The 19,237-nt window shown below is 42.0% G+C and overlaps 1 protein-coding gene across 4 annotated transcripts in view; it reads left to right on the forward strand.

The window, feature by feature from the left end:
• Nucleotides 1-19,237, forward strand: part of SEMA5A (semaphorin 5A) — a 460,083-nt gene that overhangs the window by 376,564 nt on the left and 64,282 nt on the right. For all 4 annotated transcript variants that reach the window (XM_070519875.1, XM_070519877.1, XM_070519876.1 and 1 more), the window contains 2 exons: nt 3,950-4,131; nt 10,095-10,238. In XM_070519875.1, the coding sequence (XP_070375976.1) occupies nt 3,950-4,131; nt 10,095-10,238 (326 nt within the window). The remainder of the gene's footprint in view (nt 1-3,949; nt 4,132-10,094; nt 10,239-19,237) is intronic.

A 19,237-nucleotide genomic window follows, 5' to 3' on the forward strand; every position in this document is an offset into this window, starting at 1 on the left:
CAGCTCCCTGGGTTCTTGGTCCTGGGCAGCTTTAGCATCCCTAGATGGTCCCTTTCACCCAGCCTGCACTTCTGCCCAGAGTGCCTTCATTTATATTCTCTTCAGAATCCCATGGACTGTGGTTCTGTTTCCTGCCAGGTTCATAAATGCAATTACTTAAGACTTAGATTTTCATCTCTTGGACCTCACCTGTATCATGAAGCCTTGTTGTTTTATGCTTTGTAACTTGTGGGGCTCCCTTTTCCTGACATTCCAGTAACATTCTGGAGGATTCTGGCTTCTTCTGGACTGGCTTAGAGTCTAGATCACAGAAAAGCAGGGCTGCAGAGGAGAATGTTTTATGTAAAATTGTAGGGTCAACAAAATGTGTTAAACTACGTGGATGTTGGTATTCCCAGTAAATATACTATTTTTGTTTGTTGGTCACGTTGTTTTTAAGAATTCCCTTACTTTTAAGCTCTTTAGGTTTTTGCACCATTTTCAATGGCCTGTGACATGCACGAGTGTGTGTGTGTTTGGGGTGTTAGAAGGGACAGCCACCTGCCCATACACCATACACAGGGCAGCCCCGTGGCACCATCCAATCCTGTGCTCAGAAATCCTTCTTTGCACAGTTTACCCATTCACCCATAACTAGCTCAGTAGAGAACACCTCGATCGTGTACAAATCCAGCCAATGAACCACACCTGTCAGCAATTTGAATAAAAGTTATGAGATGTTTCCAATGTAAAAATATCCCAAACATAGAGACTTCTCTTCTTCTTGTCCTTCTGTGAGAATTCTTGCCCTCAATTTCCACTTCCAGCCAAACACCTACATCCCAGAAGCAGACGGGGAGGCTGCAGATCTGTGGATACTTGAGAACTAAGCTCCCTGTCATCCAGATCCGGGTCTTGTCTCAGGTAGAGCGTTGTTCAGATGCTGTGAAGGAGGCATGTGGAACGTGGTTGTGTTTCTGAAACCAAGTAGAACTCAGCCTCATTGCACAGGATCCATGCAACACTTTTACCTCTAATGGGCTCTTAAGTAGACTGTAGCCCATATGCCAGCCCCTTGACAAGTACTCAGGTGTCATTTTCCTTAGGCCCCAGCACAGCATAAGGGGAGAAACTCTTGTCACTCCTCTTTACCAGGGAGGGAATCTCCCCCATTAGAGCAGGTAGCTGGTGGGTCAAGACCCATACCCAGCCCTGTGTGGCACCCTGAGGGCAGAGCAGGGGTGGGGAGCTGGCTCTACATGGCTTCCCAAAGCAGTGTTCATCCGGCCCCAGACTCACAGCAGCTCACAAAATAACAGTAATGACTGATATGAATAGTCAAAATAGTATGGGGGCTGGCCTATTGGCATAGTCGTTGAGTTTCCCTGCTCTGCTTCAGCAGCCTGGGGTTCATGGGTTTGGATCCCAGGCACAAACCTACACACCACTCATCAAGCCATGCTGTGGCAGCATCCCACATACAAAAAGTAGAGGAAGATTGACACAGATGTTAGCTCAGGGCCAGTCTTCCTCAGCAAAAAGAGGAAGTTTGGCAACAGATGCTTGCTCAAGGCCAATCTTCCTCACCAAAAGAAAAAAAAGTATGGGCCTATATTGTGTAAATATTATACAAATGTTCTGTTTGATCAGCATTATTCCTTGATGCTGGCTCCAAGAACAAATGGCTCATGCCTTTTACGCTGGAAACAATAAAGCAGCATCTACAATGCTGGCAGGTGTTGGGATTTGAAAGCATGTGAGGACTGTTAGTGTGGGTCCCCAGTTAAATCACAGTGGGGTGTCTGTTCATCCCTTTTCTCTGTGACTCAGGGGAGGATGAAGGCTGAAACTCCCAAGTGGCAGGACCTTTGCTGCCTTAACACAACATATTTGGGTGAGTAGTTAGTGGTTTGAATCAGTTCGTCACATAGGGCTCAGTTCTCCACGAAAATGCTATGGTCTCCAGGGAACTATATGGTCAGAGTAGGAGTTGCTTTTTTTTTCTTTTTCAGGAAAATTAGCCCTGAGCTAATATCCCCCATCAATCCTCCTCTTTTTTTGCTGAGGAAGATGGGCCCGGAGCTAACATGCATGCCCATCTTCCTCTACTTTATATGTGAGACGCCTGCCACAGCATGGCTTGACAAGCAGAGTGTAGGTCCACACCCAGGATCCAAACCAGTGAATCCCAGGCCACGGAAGCTGAGCACACAAACTTAACCAATATACCACCGGCCAGCCCCAGGAGTTGCGTATTTATCCCAGCTGGGCCGGGAGTTACAGGGACCTTGGAAATGAGGGTGTCCTTGTCTTGGGAGGAATCTACTGGATGCTCACTCTGGGTCGGACCCAGTGCATTCTGTTGAATCCAGCAGATGATACAGTTCCAGTCGCTCCCTTTTGCACAACTTCTTATAGAAAAAGCCAGGCGTAGTTAGTGGGTCTGAAATGTTAGAGTATCGATGAGAAAGGAGCAGGGATGGAGTCATAACTGTGACAGGTGGAGATGACCAACCAGCCATGTCAGGGGAAATGGACACATTCAATGTTTAACTCTTTCCTCTTGTATTTGGAGACATGAAGGTAAAGCTCACCTGCATTTTCACACACAACATAGGGTGTTGGCGTTATTCTGAGATGGGGAAGTGTGGGTACAGTTTGTAGCCCCAAAAGAATTAATTGTCTCATCCTTGGAGTCGTCTCTTGTGTGGGTGATAAGTCTTTAAAAGTGTAAGGACGAGTTCCAGGCAGGGACCTTTTGGCAGCTTAGTCGTGATCAGATCTCTTCTTTGTCATATTTTCTGAGAAATACTTAACTCCCTGTATTCACTTTAGGAGGCGTGGACTTTAGGCCTTCTTATATCCCGTTTCAAAGGGGACATTCCCCACGAGTCTCGAATCTTGGGAACACTCTGTAGCTCCTGACAAGACCTACCTGTCTGATTTGACGTGAAGTCGTCTAGTCTTCCATGCACACAGCAGAATTTGTCCCCATTGGCCCAGGTGACTGCCAGCGCAGGTCCCTCCCTCCCTTGGTGCCCTCAGAGCTTCCACGTCACTGGAGCACCAATGCCTTCGCTGCTCTCCCCCTCCCTCGTGCTCCTCTTTCAGGTGTTACAGCCCCTAGACCACCTGTTCCCCTCCCAGTGACAGGGAAAGGCCTGAGTCCTCTTTGTCATCACTCAAGCTGGCAGTTTCACTCCTCTTTGTCATTACTCAAGCTGCCCTCTGCCTCGACGGCCCTTGCCAGCTCCTTTACCTGGCATTTCATCATCCTTTGAGCCCCAGCACAGGCTCTTTATTGTCCTTCCCAGATCCCATGAGCTGTTGAGCATCCCCATCTGTTCCCACTGCCCCTGCCTGTAGCTCCGTCACTGGATTTCCACACATTGTCTAGCTCTTCCTTGCCACTTATAAACTCTTAGAGGGGGTTAGAGTGTGGGTTTCACTGAGTTAGAGTTCTGGTCGCTTAATAGGTACTCTTCTAATATGTCATATATTAAATGCTGTTAGTTTGAGGTGGTGTTTGAGCCAGGCCAGGTCTTCAGTGACAAGTTGAAGAATCTTTCAATTTTTGAAGGTACATAGAAATGCAAAGGAGTTGCACATATGTGATTTTTCACTCTAATTCTTTTTTCTTGGGTTTCTCACATGAGCGGACAATTCTGCATCACCTGGTTGCTAAGTCATTAGCATCCTTCACGCCTCCTCCTCCTCTCTCTCCTCCTTTTCCTTCTGCTCCTCCTTGTCCTCTTCTGTCTCCTCCTTTCCCTCTCCTCCTCCTCCATCTGTATTTCCAGCAATGACCCCTGCTGCTTTATTTTGATCTACTTCCCGTTTGTTCCTTTTCAATTGTAATGTAAAATATTCTGAATGGGTTCTGATTGTCTTGTGAGAGACCTTTCATTTTTTCTCTCTTATGTTTACATCCTGACCTTCCCTGACGTCCTTACTTGTATCTGCTTCCTAGACAAGGAATCTCACCGTGGATGGGCACTTTGGTGCGTGGTCTCCATGGACGCCCTGCACGCACACGGATGGCAGCGCTGTGGGATCCTGCCTCTGTCGCACCCGCTCCTGTGACAGCCCGGCCCCCCAGTGTGGCGGTTGGCAGTGCGAGGGCCCCCGCATGGAGATCGCCAACTGTTCCAGGTGCGTCCCTCCCAACACTCAGGTGTACTTTCATGTGTAAACTCAGATGTTGAGGAGTGCGGGAAATGATTCCTAATGTATACCTTCCCTCTTCAAGAGGAAGGTGGCAAAAAAGATAGGGACGCTTAAAAATTACGTGATCTGTGGAAGGAGGTTTCAGACTCTAAATTAGGTTATAAATCTAAACCTATTCACATGTTCCACATTAGATTAGGAAAAATATTTCTAATTGTGTGATGTTCTTGGCTTGTTCAAGGGAGACGTCCACATTAATTAAAAATGTTTTCCTAGAATATATAGATTAGCAGTTCGTTCCTGGTAGAAGACAATATATTTGTTGTGAACTGGATTAATCCACTTGCCTCTTCACAATTGTCTCTCTTTTGACAGCATCAGTGACTCCCAATAGTTAGAAGTGAGTGCCATAGGCCCCTCCCTCCTGACCTTGCCATTAGGTGGTTCCTCAGAATGAAAGCAAGTCTCAGATCAAATTTGGCCGCACATACAGACCTATGACGCCACCTCTTCTTATAAATGACAGATTCTCAGCCCCCTGTCCCTCGGGCACTCTGAAATGTATGTGCATGAGAGCTTCGCATGAAACAGATGTGAGGCTTCTGATGGAAGGTCAGCCAACCTTCTAGTCAGACCGGGGAAAGGCATCCTCTGTCATCATGACAGACATTACACAAAAGGGAGCCCCCAGGCTTGCATCCAGTTCATGCAAGGACAGAGATGCAAGAATAATGCATCAGCTCATCCACTCTTGGACACCACTTAATTCATCAATCAAAAATTATTCCTGACAGTCCATATACTAATAAATGACCCTCTCATGCAGTTCCAGAAAGCAATATGCAGTGTTCAAAGCAGCCTCTTCTGGAGTGTGAGCACAAATGTAGGACACTTTCGGTAGTTTTAGCAGCCTACCCCTGGAGCTGATGTTCCTGACTCTGTAGAAGACAGATCTAGGGCAACTAAAGCCCACATGCCCCACGTACATCTCACTGCGATGGCACAGCTGTCATTCACAATGTTCGTACCTGGATAGTTGGGTTTCTGGGTGCGGTGGTCTGCACAGCAAACTACTCACCGGCCCTCTAAAAGAATGTTGATAAACTAGATGCCTCTTCAAATACTTGTTGGTTGGCATCTAGTATTTTTTCATGAAAAGTTGCAAAGATTTAATTTCTGTTACATCGCTATTTAAATATGTAAATGGAATCTAAATACTATGGTGATTTGATAGCCACCTTCCCATTTAAAGAACTGATGAGCAGGTCCTAATTTAACATTCATAATTTTATGTTTTTCATTTTTCTCTTGATTTCCTATTTTTATTCTATTTCCCTTACAGAATCTTATCCTAATATATTATCTTTTTAGTTTGAAAGTCTTATATTGTCACCCTATCATACTTTTCTGTAACTACCAAAAAAACAAGTTATATAAATGGAATTTTTAAAAAAATGTTTCATTTCTGATAACCGTAGGCTTTGCAATTTAAATATATATTTTGAAAATTAGCACACAATCTAAACATCATCACTGTTACACATTTTGATGAATAATTATGTACTTAACATTAGATAATGAGATTTTATTGGAAATCCATTCCTTAATACAATTGTTTTTACCTCCCAATTACTCTTTTTATCCAGGCATGAATGCAAGTTCTTGCCTGACTTGGGGAGGGCTTAGCATCAATTCCATTCTTATTTTTTATTTTTCTGGTTATAAGTGCTGACAGATATTACTCGCATAAGTAGATGGAAATGTAAGATTACAGCATTTTCTCTCACTTCTCTGAATTCTTTCAAAGTTATCTGCCAAAAACATCGTAATCTAACACCAAAGATTGTTTTTAATGCCTTCTATCAGTTGATAGCCTGTTTATGTTGGCCTTCAATTTTGTTGGAAGCAAAAAATAGGAAACCACCTAAGTTACAAACCAAATTTTTGCTCAGTCGGTACTGTCAAGTACTTCCTCGATTTGTGCAAAGTACATCAGAAAGACTGTGAGAAGACTGGTCAAATGATTCTAAATTAAAACTGTTATTCTTTATGTATAGACACCTTGTTTAACCCAATATACTCAGAAAGTGTGGGGAAAATTAAAATATTGTTAATTCAATACATTTTCTGAATATAATATTTTTGATTAAATGCTTTCATGGCATCACATCGTTTAAATACGTTTTCTCACTTATCTCGGAGCAGCAGATTAAGGACATTCAATTTATGAAAAGAAATCCACAATGTAAAGTAGTTAGCCAAGCCAGACCTTGTTATCCAAGCAGGGCCGAGTCAGGCTTACTATCCATCAGAAAAATCTGGTTTCATTTTATCATTAAAATAAAATTTGAATGTGCATCCTCATGACACCGTGTTGTTTCTTAATTCTAATTCTTAGGGAGGGGGAGGGAAGTGGGGGGAAGAGGGGAGGGAGAGAGGAGGAAATATAACCAGCTCCACAGAAGGGCAACATCCAGGGAACACTTGGAGCCTTGGCAGGAGTCTGTCATCTGAATGAAATAGGTCTCTGCAGACTTCCGTTTTCCTTACCTACACCTTCCTTTACGGGACTTTTCTGTAGAAGCAAAACTTGTGTCCGTCCTGGGGTGGTCTGGAGTTCCACTTTGATGTAGAGAGTTCCGTGTAGAAGTAAAGTGCAGAGAGCCCCAAGCATCACACTGTGAGGGAGGGAGGACTGATCTGTGCTGCGAGCCCGGTAAAGAGCTCAGCTGTCCCCGTGGGGAGCTCCCTAGCGGGGACAGCCCTGGATGCTTATTAGGTCCTCTCAGCTGAAAGGCATAGCCACCCACACTCTCAGTGGCTGGAGAAACGAGGGCCTCAGTCCTCAGGGCACCCTGCATGGCACAGCCAACATCCACCACTGTGCGCTTGACAGGAGCTGGGAGATGGAAGAAGCCAAGTCCTTAATCAGAGAGCTCAGCTCTGCTCTGGTCTCCGTTGCAGTATATCTGAGCTGAGCCCCCAACTCAGCTACCATCAGCTAGCGGGTAACCAGGGGAACAGTTCAAGTAGGGTGATCCACTGAGTTACTTTCCTGTTTCCTATGCTTATTATTTTATTGTTGTTGTTTGATTATTTTTGCTACTATACTCAATTTGCTCCTCCATCCCCTGCACCTGTAGCACCATGACCACAGCAGTATTTTATATTTTAAAATAAGCATCAGGAAAGCTTCTCAGATCTGTCTTCAAGCTCCCTCCTCACTTGCTCATTAATGTACTTTTTTTTAAAGTATTCTTTTCATGAGACTATTTAGAGTGCAAAAACCTCTGGGCAGGGGCCAGCCCCATGGCGTAGTGCTTAAATTCACACACTCTTCTTCAGTGGCCTGGGGTTTGCAGGTTCAGATCCTGGGCACGGACCGACACACTGCTCATCAAGCCATGCTGTGGCGGCATCCCATGTACAAAATAGAGGAAGGTTGGCAAAGATGTTAGCTCAGGGCCGATCTTCCCTACCAAAAGAAAAACCTCTAGAGGAGTTGTCTATGACATCACTATCATTGAAAATCAGATTGGGTGATCACACTATGTGAGAGCCCAGAGTGTGAAGGCACTGCCTGCCTAAGAGAAGAAGGAGGATCAGTTAAGGAAAGGTAAGGTGCAAGGAGCAGACTTTGCCCTCTGCTCAAGTTTCCATATGCCAGCTCAGATCACTTCACAAAGTTGAGAGGAGCACATCACAGCTACAGAGATTAGATTATTTGTGTTATTACATAAAACAGAGGCATGTCAACATTGCATGACACACTACATTCTTTCTGTAAAACTAAGATGGTTTCCGTTGACGCTTGGCAGAAACTTAGAAAAGCTACAGAACTGTTAATGTTTGAAGATGACAGTAATTGATTAATACTAATTTTTTTTATTCTTTAATGGAAAAAAGGACCATCAGGTAGGTACATGACCGTGACTTGTTTATTGATACTTCTTCGGCTTTGGTTCTAGTTGGAATGTCATTCTGTGAGCAGAGCTGCAATACGACTAATGGTTATTTTAAGATTAAAAATCGAACAGTGGACCTGTTTTAGTGATGCTTTAAATGCAGCAGTGGATTGTTTTAGACTGACTTACTCATAAAATGATCCATCTGCTGATACACGGTCCTCAATGCTCCCTGTTTGGTGGCCTGCTAGAATGTCTCCCTTGAACAAGCAGCATTTACAAGTGTGCAAACACGGGTCCACATGGTAGACACATACAGAGACAATTGCACTGATTGATTTCCTCACTTACTGTATTCCTATTGTTTCCACATACTTCCATATACGTGTCCCATATATTGTAAAGAGACTATATCGTAAAATATCACATTTGTTGAAAGGTTTAGTAAATTAAGAATTTCCAAAAAATTTTGGGAGGAGTATTTCGTGCATTATCTAACAGTTTTGCTCACATAGAAAGAAACTTTGAAAGTAAAAAGGTCATTTTATTTACATTGAAATTGCTAATTTTTTATATAATTCAATGAATTACTTGGAAAATTTTTTAAATTGGGTAGGTAATGGTATAAGATACTAGCTGATCACCTTTATGAGCGACTTGGGAGCATCTGTCTTATTTTGTGATTATTTGGTTAAATTATAAAGCAGCTTTATCATAATATCGTACATCAGGGTATCACTATATATCTTATTTATATCATTATTAAATTTCAGAAAATAAAGTATGGACATGTGCAATATGCTAAGAATTTTCTCAGGAATTTTCATTTGAAATTGTTTTAGAAATTATAGATTCAACTTAATGTTTATACCTTGAGCTTCAATGACTGTTGTGGACCTGCATATTATTGAAGGAATATATAAACTAAAAATATGAATGCGAGTTGATTTTTGCAATGGAAATGTAGATCCTATGGATGAGGGTAACAGATACCTATAAAAATCACATGTGATTCGAGAAGGAGAGAAAAATTATACATGCAGTAGACTGTCTATGTGCGAGTTTGGGGTCTGGAGTTGACAGGTATTTTGACACTTAAAATCTTTAAAAACTACCTATAGTTTGTATTTTAATAGCAAGGACAAACTGCTAAGGGAGATATTTAAATTACAGACATCCTAAATACAGGCATTTTAAGGAAAAAAATATAATATTAAACAAAAAAATTCCTCTAGCTGTCAGTAGTGGTTTATTTTATAAACTACCTTTATAAAAGTGATTCATTTTATTTTTATTTTATTTCATATTTTTATATGTATACCTTCGTTTGTATATATGATAATATAAGTAAATTCAGATATATGCAATTTGGACTTATTTATACTCTATATCTTTATCAAATTGCAAAAAAAAATAGCCAAGAATCTGAATTTTAAATATTCTTTCATTTTTAATAAAATTTGTTTTAAAGCTTTGAACGTTACAGTGGTCTTTATCAATATGAACACTATCAAGAGAATATGATTTTCAGTGATGTTAATAGATGTTAAAAGTAAGCATTATGTATAGTTTTAGGTCATTATGTTGGTCAAATGTGAACTTTTCATAGATTACAACTGACATAGTACAAGTCAAATGAAGTCATAAACTCTAGAGGTTCAGAGATTTACCTCTAATTGCTTTTCAATGAAATAGCATTGTTTTTCATTAGCTTAAAAATGTTAAATTATTAAAATTAAAAACTAAGGTTTCTTAATAGTTTCTGATATAGCCCTTTTTAAATTATTTATAATGCACTTAAAACGTTATTCCCAAATTTCCTATCTTGACTCTAAACTCAGCTACCTGGGAGGAAGGTCTCACAGTAGCCGACATTCACGTGACACAGTGCATTCAGTCCCACAGCTCCCTTTCCCTCTTTGATCACAGCCCGCAGTCAGATGGTCCCTGTGGGGGAATATGTGAATTTGGGCAGGGGGTTGTGGACAGGGGTTGGACTCTGAGCCAGCTGGACCCAGTGACCCTGTTGCCTCCTCTCCCCAGGAATGGAGGCTGGACCCCCTGGACCTCGTGGTCTCCCTGTAGCACCACCTGTGGGATCGGCTTCCAGGTGCGGCAGCGGTCCTGCAGCAACCCCACTCCTCGGCACGGGGGCCGGGTGTGCGTGGGACAGAACCGCGAGGAAAGGTACGTGCCACCTGCTCCCTACATCGCGGTGCTCATGCTTACTGTCGTTCCAGCGGGGTGGCGTTTCCGTGCAGGTTTAGTTTGGGATCTAGCCCAGCTTGTCCGTTGAGCTGAATGCTCCTCTTCTTTTCCGGACATCCTTTAATTTTGACCAAAGCCTCGTGTTGACAGCAACACTGAGTGCTTCTCAAGGGAGTGGAGCGTCTGTGCTGGGCTCCCTGGAGACCTGGCAGTGGAGTCTGCTGGAGAACAGTTGTTCTTGTTAGAATTCAACTAGACCAGTCTCGAAACCTACAAGTCCGAGTAGGACCCAAGATGGGCCTGGATCCAGATGAGGTACAGTTTTCCACCTGAGCTAAATTAAGCAGCTAGAGTGTAAGTGAGACCATACTGAGGGTTTGGATTGTATTTACAACTTCACACTCCTCTATTAACAGATGCCGTCAGTGAAGCCTCAGTGCAACCCAGGGTGGGCATTCGTTTCCATGTCTGTTTTAAGCTTTCAGCACGTCATGGGGACCTTTCAGTTCAGACTAGCATTTAACCATTTGTTGCTTTTTATGGAATCAGACATTTGATTTCAGCCTCATAAAATCTACAGTTGTGATGGTTGGCTCTTTCTTGCATATGTAAAGTACATTCCAGTTTGTGATTATTGGGAGAAAATCCAAGGAGGTGAATTTCACCTCACTTTTAGGATTCTTCTTCTGTCATACTGACATTAACTTATTGTATTGATCCATGTGACACAAATTGGCTTTCAGTACTTTTTAATTAAAGTGTAGTAAGGCTTATATCTGGTAATAGGGGTCAGTGAAAGCCTCATAAAAATGCGGTGTGTAGTTATTTGCTGTGTGGTTAATATTTATATAGATAAACCAACAGGCTTACTGTGTAGATAGTTCTCTACAAGGTATTTATTACAAACTCAAAAACAACTGGAGAGAATCATTCTTTTCTTTCTTCACTCCATTCCTAAATTACCAATTAAAATTTCCTTCCTTTTGACTCAGAGGAAAATGAAATATGATTTTTACAAAGCAGTGTTGGTCATTTTTGAAGTCGTCCCTTGAGACAGTCTTGTGCAGTCTGCCATTTCCAATCTAACACTGGCTGATAAGTGGGAAAGCCAATTATAGGAGGGTTGTCTCCCTGCTATTTCCAAGCATTGTACGATTTAAAATAAGTTGGAAGTTTTAAAATGCTGTACATTGTCACATAATACAGCCCATTCAGGCAAAGCCACCTTCATCTGTGGGAATCCGCCCCTGGAATCATGGCACCTCCACAATCCTGACACCTGTTCTCATCTTTCCCAGGCTGAGCACCTAGGAAGGAAGAAGCCGTTTAACTCTGTAGTTAACATATATGTATGTTCTGTTTCCACTTACGATTCTTTGTAAAACCATGTTTTCAGGAAAAGATCAGGATGACTAGTATGTTTAGGGAGCTTACATTTAAAATGTTCTGTTTTTCACAGAAGAAACACTCATTCAGTCTAGATGAATATTTGGTTAGCGGAGGAAAATTTGTGTTTAACTAGTAAATGGATGGATGGTAATAACAGGAACTATATAATATTTTTATAAAATTGGAGCCTCCCTATGTTACAACCTTTCTAGGGGACTATCACGAGGTTAATCAAAAACCAAGTACATGGTGCCTCTTTCTCGGTCTTCATAAGCAAAAGGTACTTCAATTTCTTTGCTGTGTTATGTGGGAAGTCTTTCTACTTAAATAATATAAAAGAATTCCATCCTGTTCTGACAACAGAATATCTGAGAACTAAATTTAAGATTAAAGGAGACCCTGGTGTCCATGGGAAGGTACAAAAGAGCAATGACTAGACACACAGAATCGTCAATAAAATCACATCCTGCTTATTTAAATACCATCAACCCTACAGGACTCCCCGGTGGCCGCAAATGAATGAATTGATTCTCCCACAAAATGTCCCTAAGTTCATGCCAGGATTATAGTTAGTGACTTTTCATATGGGATATAATATTTGGAATAATCCAATGGGAGCTTTATTGCAACAAAGATCTCAGAAATATTCAGATCATTTTTTCTGAAATAGTGGATAAAGAAAATATCTAATTTACTTTTTACGTTTACTTTAAAAGGTGTGGACACTGTTTTTCTATTCTAAAATTTCCTGGAAAAATATTTTCTTGAGTAATAGGAACTCTGTAAAAGCACTAATTTCCAAAGAGGCCATTCACAAGGATGAAGCAATGGACCTCTTTGTAATAATTATCAAGATGCAAATGTCATTGTCTGTATTAGTTTTCTCCTGCTGTGTAACAAAACTTTTACAAACTTAGTGGCTTAAAACAACACATGGGGCTGGCCCCGTGGCCGAGTGGTTAAGTTCGCATGCTCTGCTGCAGGCGGCCCAGTGTTTCGTTGGTTCGAATCCTGGGCGCGGACATGGCACTGCTCATCAAACCAGGCTGAGGCAGCGTCCCACATGCCACAACTAGAAGGACCCACAACGAAGAATATACAACTATGTACTGGGGGGGCTTTGGGGAGAAAAAGGAAAAAATAAAATCTTTAAAAAAGAAAAACAAAAAAAACACATTTATTTTTTCTTAGTCTCAGTGGATCACATGTTCCAATTTGACTTAACCGGGGTTCTCTGCTCAGCCAGACTTGTGGTCTCATCTGGGCTCCACTGGAGAAGGATCTTCTGCTAAGATCACATGGATGTGGTTAGCATTCCATTCCGTGTGGGCTGTCAAACTGAGTACCTCAGTTTCTCACTAGTTGTCAGCCAGAGACTGGCCTAGGTTTCTTGCCAAATGGTCACTTGCTTCCTCAAATACAGCAAGGAAGAGAGTCTCCTCACTTGATGGGGATAGCAGTCTTGTGTAACATAATCACAAAAGTGACACACCGCCACCTTGACATATTTTATTGCTTAGAAGTAAGTCACAGACCCTGTCTACACTCAAAATGGGGGAATTACACAGGGCATGAATACCAGGAGGCAGAGATCCTTTGGGTCATCTTAGAGTATCTGCCATAGTTGATTTTCTGTCCCTCCTGTATTCAAAATGCATTTCACTCACTATCAAGGTCCCCAAAAGTTGTATACCACAGATCACTTCCCTAAACTCCAGATCCTTATCATTTAAATCAGGCCCAAAAGTGAAGGAGGCTCTCTGGGTGTGGTTCCTCTCAGACTGTAGATCTTTAAGATGAGAGACAAGTTATCTACCATCAACACACCCAATCCACAATGGTAGGACAGGCAAAGAGTAACAGCTGCAGACATTTCTGTTCAAAAAGGAGGAAAATGGAAAGAACAGAGGAATCTCTGCTGCATAGAAATACTGAAATCTATCCAGACAAGTGTTGGGAGTTGCTCAATTAAGTTTCAAGGCCTGGGCATAAGTCTTCATGGTTCTTGGCTCTGCCTTCTGTACTCTCAGTTCTGCTTTCTGAGTCATCCTTCCTTTTCCATGAAAGGTAGCATATGCTTGCAACTGGGCAGTTTTATCAGGCTGCTTCCTGCCAGTAGAATTTTTGAATTTCCAGCAGCCTCATTTTATTTGTGCTTTTCTCCATACGTTTCAGTCTGGGCTGGTGGTAGTTTTGCTGAAATAAACTTTATAGGTCTTCTGTGGATTTACTTGGGGTTTGCGCCGCTAAACAAACCTACACCCACAGAACTTTGTGAGATAGCCCTTCTTTACCTGGGGATCCTGCAGGGATGGCAGAGGGACAACCCCTTGGCGCTTGCTCGTGATGGAGAGCATCTGTGTGGCACATCCTGGCTCTGGACCTCTTGAAAGAACCCTTTTGCCACTGAAAACTACTGTTATCCTTTGATCTTTCTGGGTTTTTAACAATAGCTTGTACAGCCAGACCCTCAGCTTTTTACTCTATGCCGACCTTTCCTGACAGTGCTCAGAAGTTGTTTCTTAGTTTTATCATCTTTGCCATCAAGAGAGGCCAAGAATTTCCAAAACCATCCAGTCCCGGTTCCTTTTGTTTAATATTCCCTCCCTCAATCTTTCTCTCTCCTCCTACATTTTACTGTAAGCAGCAAGAAGAAAGCAGGCAACGCCTCCAACACTTTGCTTGGGAGTTTCCTTAGCTGCCTGATTCACTTTACACTTATACGTTCCGCTTTCCGTGTAACTGCAGCGACAGTTTAGGAAGTTTTCTTCCTTGTATAACAAGGTCCCCCCTTCCTCTGGTTTCCAATAATATGCTCCTATTTCCTGTTTAATTTTTTTAAATTGTGGTAAAATACGTATAATATAACATTAGCCATTTAATTGTTTTATAGTGTTCAATTCAGTGGCATTAATTACGTTCATGGTATTGTGCAACCATCACCCCTATCCGTTTCCAAAACTTTTCATCACCCAAAACAGAAACTCTGCAACCATTAAGCAATAGCTTTCCATTTCCCCATTCTCTAAGCCCCTGGTAACCTCTAATCTTTGTTCTTTCTCTATGAATTTACCTATTCTAGGCATTTCATATAAGTAGAACCACATAATATTTGCCCTTGTGTCTGACTTATTTCATTTAGCAAGTTTTCAAGGTTCATCCATGTTGTAGTGTGTATCACAAGTTCATTCCTTTTTAAGGCTGAATAATATTTGACTGTATGCCATGCCATCTCTTGTTTATCCATTTACCCATCAATTGACATTGGAGTTATTTACACCTTTTGGCTATTGTGAATAGTGCTGCAGTGAACACTAACATACGAGTATCTGTTCAACTCTCTGTTTCAATTTTTTTGTATGTATACATAAAAGTAGAATTACTGGGTCATATGTTAATTCTGTGTTTGGTTTTTGAGGAATTGCCAAACTGTTCCATAGTGGATTCACCATTTTATGTTCCTACCAGCAATGTGCAAGTGTTTTAATTTCTCCACATCCTTGCCAATACTTGTTACTTTCCTTTTTATTATTATTATTATTGTAGCTATCCTTATAGGTGTAAAGCGCTATCTCATTATGTTTTTGATTTTCATTTCCCTAAGGACTAACGATGTCAAGCATCTTCTTGTGTGCTTCTTGGCCATTCATATATCTTTTTTAGAGAAATGTCTATCCAAGTACTTTGCCCATTTTCTAATTGAGTTGTTTGGTTTTTTGCTTTTGTTGAATTTTAGTTCTTTACCCTGTCTCCTTCTAAACCCTCACTGGCGGTATCCTCAAAGTCTAGATTTATGCTGATAGTCTGTTTAGGGAAATTTGGTTTTTCTTTACCTTGCTCCTCAAAATTCTTCTTGTTTCTACCAATTCTCTGTTCCTGAAGCTACTTTCACATTTTTAGGTATTTCTTACTGTAGCACCACACATCTTGGTACCAAAATCTGTTTCAGTCATTACATGGTAATATTACCACAGCTCAGCTGCTTAAAGCACTGTGTGTTTATTGGCTCACAGTTTCTGTGTGTTCGTAGTCTGGACACAGTTTACTTGGGTCCTTGGCTTCAGGATCTCATGACGCTGCCAATGTGTAGCTCATGGCTGTGTTCTCATCTGAGGCTCGATGGGAGAAAGGTATGCTTCCCAAATCCCGTGGTTGTCAGCAGCATGCAGTTCCCTGTGTGCTGTCAGACTGAGGATGGTAACCAGAAGCTGCCCTCAGTCCTCACCACCTGTGCCTTCCCAACCTGACTGCCTACTTCCTCAAAGCCAGCAAGGGAGTGTTTTCTTGAAAGAAGGGCATTGCGGTCTTATATAACATAATCATGGAAGTGAAATCCTGTCATCTTTCCCATATTCTATTGGTTAGAAGCAAGTCACAGGTCCCACCTATGCTCACTGGGAGGGGATTCCACAAGGTGTAAATTCCAGGAGGCGGGAGTCATAGGGCCACCACATTATCAGAGTGAAGAATCCCAGGAGCCAATGGGAGTTCATTATAGGATTATTCTTCCTCTTTATGGGCATGTTTGCTTAATCCTGTGGGGCACTCAAGTGATGCTCTTTGCGAATCATTAATCTCCCCTAGTGGGTATTCTTAGCTAAAAATTAATATTGTGGTAGGCTCAATGTATGTACAGTTTCTCTGGTGGCACAAAAGATTCAATTATTCCAGTATGGCCCAGCAAAGGGGCAATCACTTGGAGAGAATCGTGGAGATAATAGTTCCAACAGGGCTCTGATTGGTTCAGGCTAACAGAGGCTGCAGTGAGAAACTAGCATGGACCTAACCAGAACAGACAGAGTTTGTAGCATGAAGAAATAGGAGAAGAAACAGGAAGCAGTGTGGAGAGTCTAGTCTATATGAGATTATGAAAGGCAGTTCTTTTCACAGAGACCAGCTTTGTGGAAAAATAGGTAATTTATGAAGAAATATTGCTGGGTTATTAATTAACTTTTAAATGCAAAGTGAGAATGAGCAGTCATGGGCAAAATTAAAATCTTAATTTTTAATGCATCATGAAATGCATCTGTGACTTTCAGTGCTTTAAGATACTGGAGATCCAAGAGAGCTCATAAAATTTCAAAAAATGTTTAGCTCATTATTAGCAAAAGCCAGCTGCATGTAGAGGACTAGAGAAATGGGGAACCAGCAGCTGCCCCATCGTGTAGATATTTTATCCATAAATTAATTAAAATACTTGAACGAGCAGAGTCACCAGGGTCACTTACTTCCAATTCCCATTTTTGTTTGTAACCAAGAAGGAAACCAGAGTCCCCGTGGGTAGGTTAACAAGAGGTGCTTCTCTCAAGAGCACATGCTATTGGGGTGGGGGAATTCGGGAGCATGAAGGAAACTACTTCCTTGAAATTTGCAAAGATTCCAGAGTTAGGGGCTTGTAAGAGGCTTGCCTCTGAGCAGACTCTCCCAGGTTAGATTTGTGAGCGAAAACTCAGACATAAAGGGACAGAGCTGGCCTTGCAATTTCTGTTTCCCTTCTCACCTGCCTTGCAGAGGGTGACAGATTCACATGTCCTGGTGGGGCTTTTTCCACAGCACTACTGTAGGAGAAAGAAAAACGAAGGGAAGACAAGTTGTTGACAACCTTAAAATGCAGCCAAATGTATAATTGATTAACACTGATTTAAAGTTCTCTTCTGCATGCAGTTTTCAGGCTCTCCTGCAGTAGATTATTAGCCGTAACAACAGGCCGAGCTTTTTCAGAGGTGGCCTGCTGTAGGCAAATGGGAGAACATGTCTGTGCATTGTGATTTATTTTGCTGTGGGGAAGTGGTAGCTCAGTTGCTGCACTTTCTATTAAAAGTAAAGGGCTTAAATGAATTTTTAGTAAGATTTTCCTTTGCCCTCACTACTTTTTTATTGTTTGTTTTTGAAAGCTGAAATTAGGGCACAGGAGCCTAGGAGAGCCATACCGTTTAAATGTCGGTAAATCAGCTTGGAAACAGGAGGTGACCTTCTATTTCTCAGTCTGTCCACAGCAAGAGAAGCTGCACGTGGATATTTTGAGTTAAATGCTGAGAGTTCTGATGTTCTGAATTCTCTTGACTTCCTTCTTCAAATATGTTCTCAAAACAAATGGCCATTTCCTCTTGGAGCATTCCAGGCACCAACACACATGCTAATAATCACTGAGCAGTCAGAGTGTTTTACTTATTGTAACTCTGCACATTTGCACATGCTCCTAAGTTCAGATTCTTTTGATCTATTGTATCCTCAATTGTGTTTTGGCTCTTCTGTCTGGGGTCATGCTCTCTTAATTAGAAGACTCCTTCCTTTTCCCTCCTACACACAAGAACGTCCACAGCCCTGAGCTCTGAGAGTCGGGGCCCCGGGGGACTGTGTGTGATTTGAGGGAAATTTAATGTTTCTCTTCTGTCTTCAAAAATGAAAAGATGAGCAAGAGTGATAACTATTCAGTTCCATCGCCTCCTCTTATAAGTGAAAGTTTAGAGAAACTCAACCATTTGCCTGATTGGTTCTAGAATCTCAGACTGCTTCTTTTCCGGGAGATAGCAACTCTCGCTCCCTCAAAGTAAGCATGCCTCCCACTCTCAGTTGAGAGGTTGACTTTTGACTCTACTGTTTGTTTGTTTTTCTGTGCATTCACACAGTTGACATAATCTTATTCCGACTATCCCAAACCCTTCCTCTCCTCTTGCCGCCACCATGATGTTTGTCTAGCTTGGAATATCTTCCCCTTGGATTGTTGCAATCCACATTCTTCCGGCTGGTATTTGCTCCATCAGCTCTTCCAGCTGGTGGCCTCACCTGTTTTTGGAGGCCAGACCCTACACTCAAGCATAGAGAGCTCCTCAAATCTTGGGGGGCTCTGGGCCACCAGCGGGATGAGACACCAACCACTGGAGACCAGTCTTCACTCTCTGACGGTGCAGGTTTGTTCCTGGAGCTCTGTGGGACTTGTTTGATTCCTTGTAAATAAGCGCAAGTTCTTTCACTGTATTCATAAAGATAGATAATTCCACTTCCTGTCACCTTTTTCTGTTCTCTTCTCCTCAGTCGCCTTTGTTCCTTCACTCTTCCCATTTCTACTTTCCATTCTTTTCAGAATGCCAGCCGATGCTCAATGTGCCACATCCTATTGACTTCCCTGGCTTTTTACTTTTCATCACTGTACCTGTCCCTAAAGCCTTCACCTTCTCCATGAAGTTTTCCTGATTTGACTGAAAAACATTTGAATCTTATCTGCATTTGTTATCAGGAACTTAGACTTTCCAAATTACTTCTGGTTTCTGGAAACCAGCTGCCATATACTCCTATTTTCTACTTAGTAAGATAGTGTTTTCTGTCCGGCACGTCCTGGGCTTGTGTGCATTCCCCGTATTCATCTCAGGTTGTAAACACCTGTGATGATGCCCTTTGCATAGGGCCCTGCAGGATTAAGCATTTATTAATAATGACGGCCTTAAAGGAGACTGACTTTGCCTAGCAGATAGGAACCTCTGCCTCCTGTTTCTGAAGGCGGATGGCCTGGCGTGGGGAGACAGACAGAAAAGTCTCACATTCTAGTGGTCTCTAGAAGCTAAATTTGTGCTTAGTAGGTGGGCTATTGA

Source organism: Equus asinus, chromosome 10 (assembly GCF_041296235.1).
Source record: "Equus asinus isolate D_3611 breed Donkey chromosome 10, EquAss-T2T_v2, whole genome shotgun sequence".
NCBI classification, from domain to species: domain Eukaryota; kingdom Metazoa; phylum Chordata; class Mammalia; order Perissodactyla; family Equidae; genus Equus; species Equus asinus.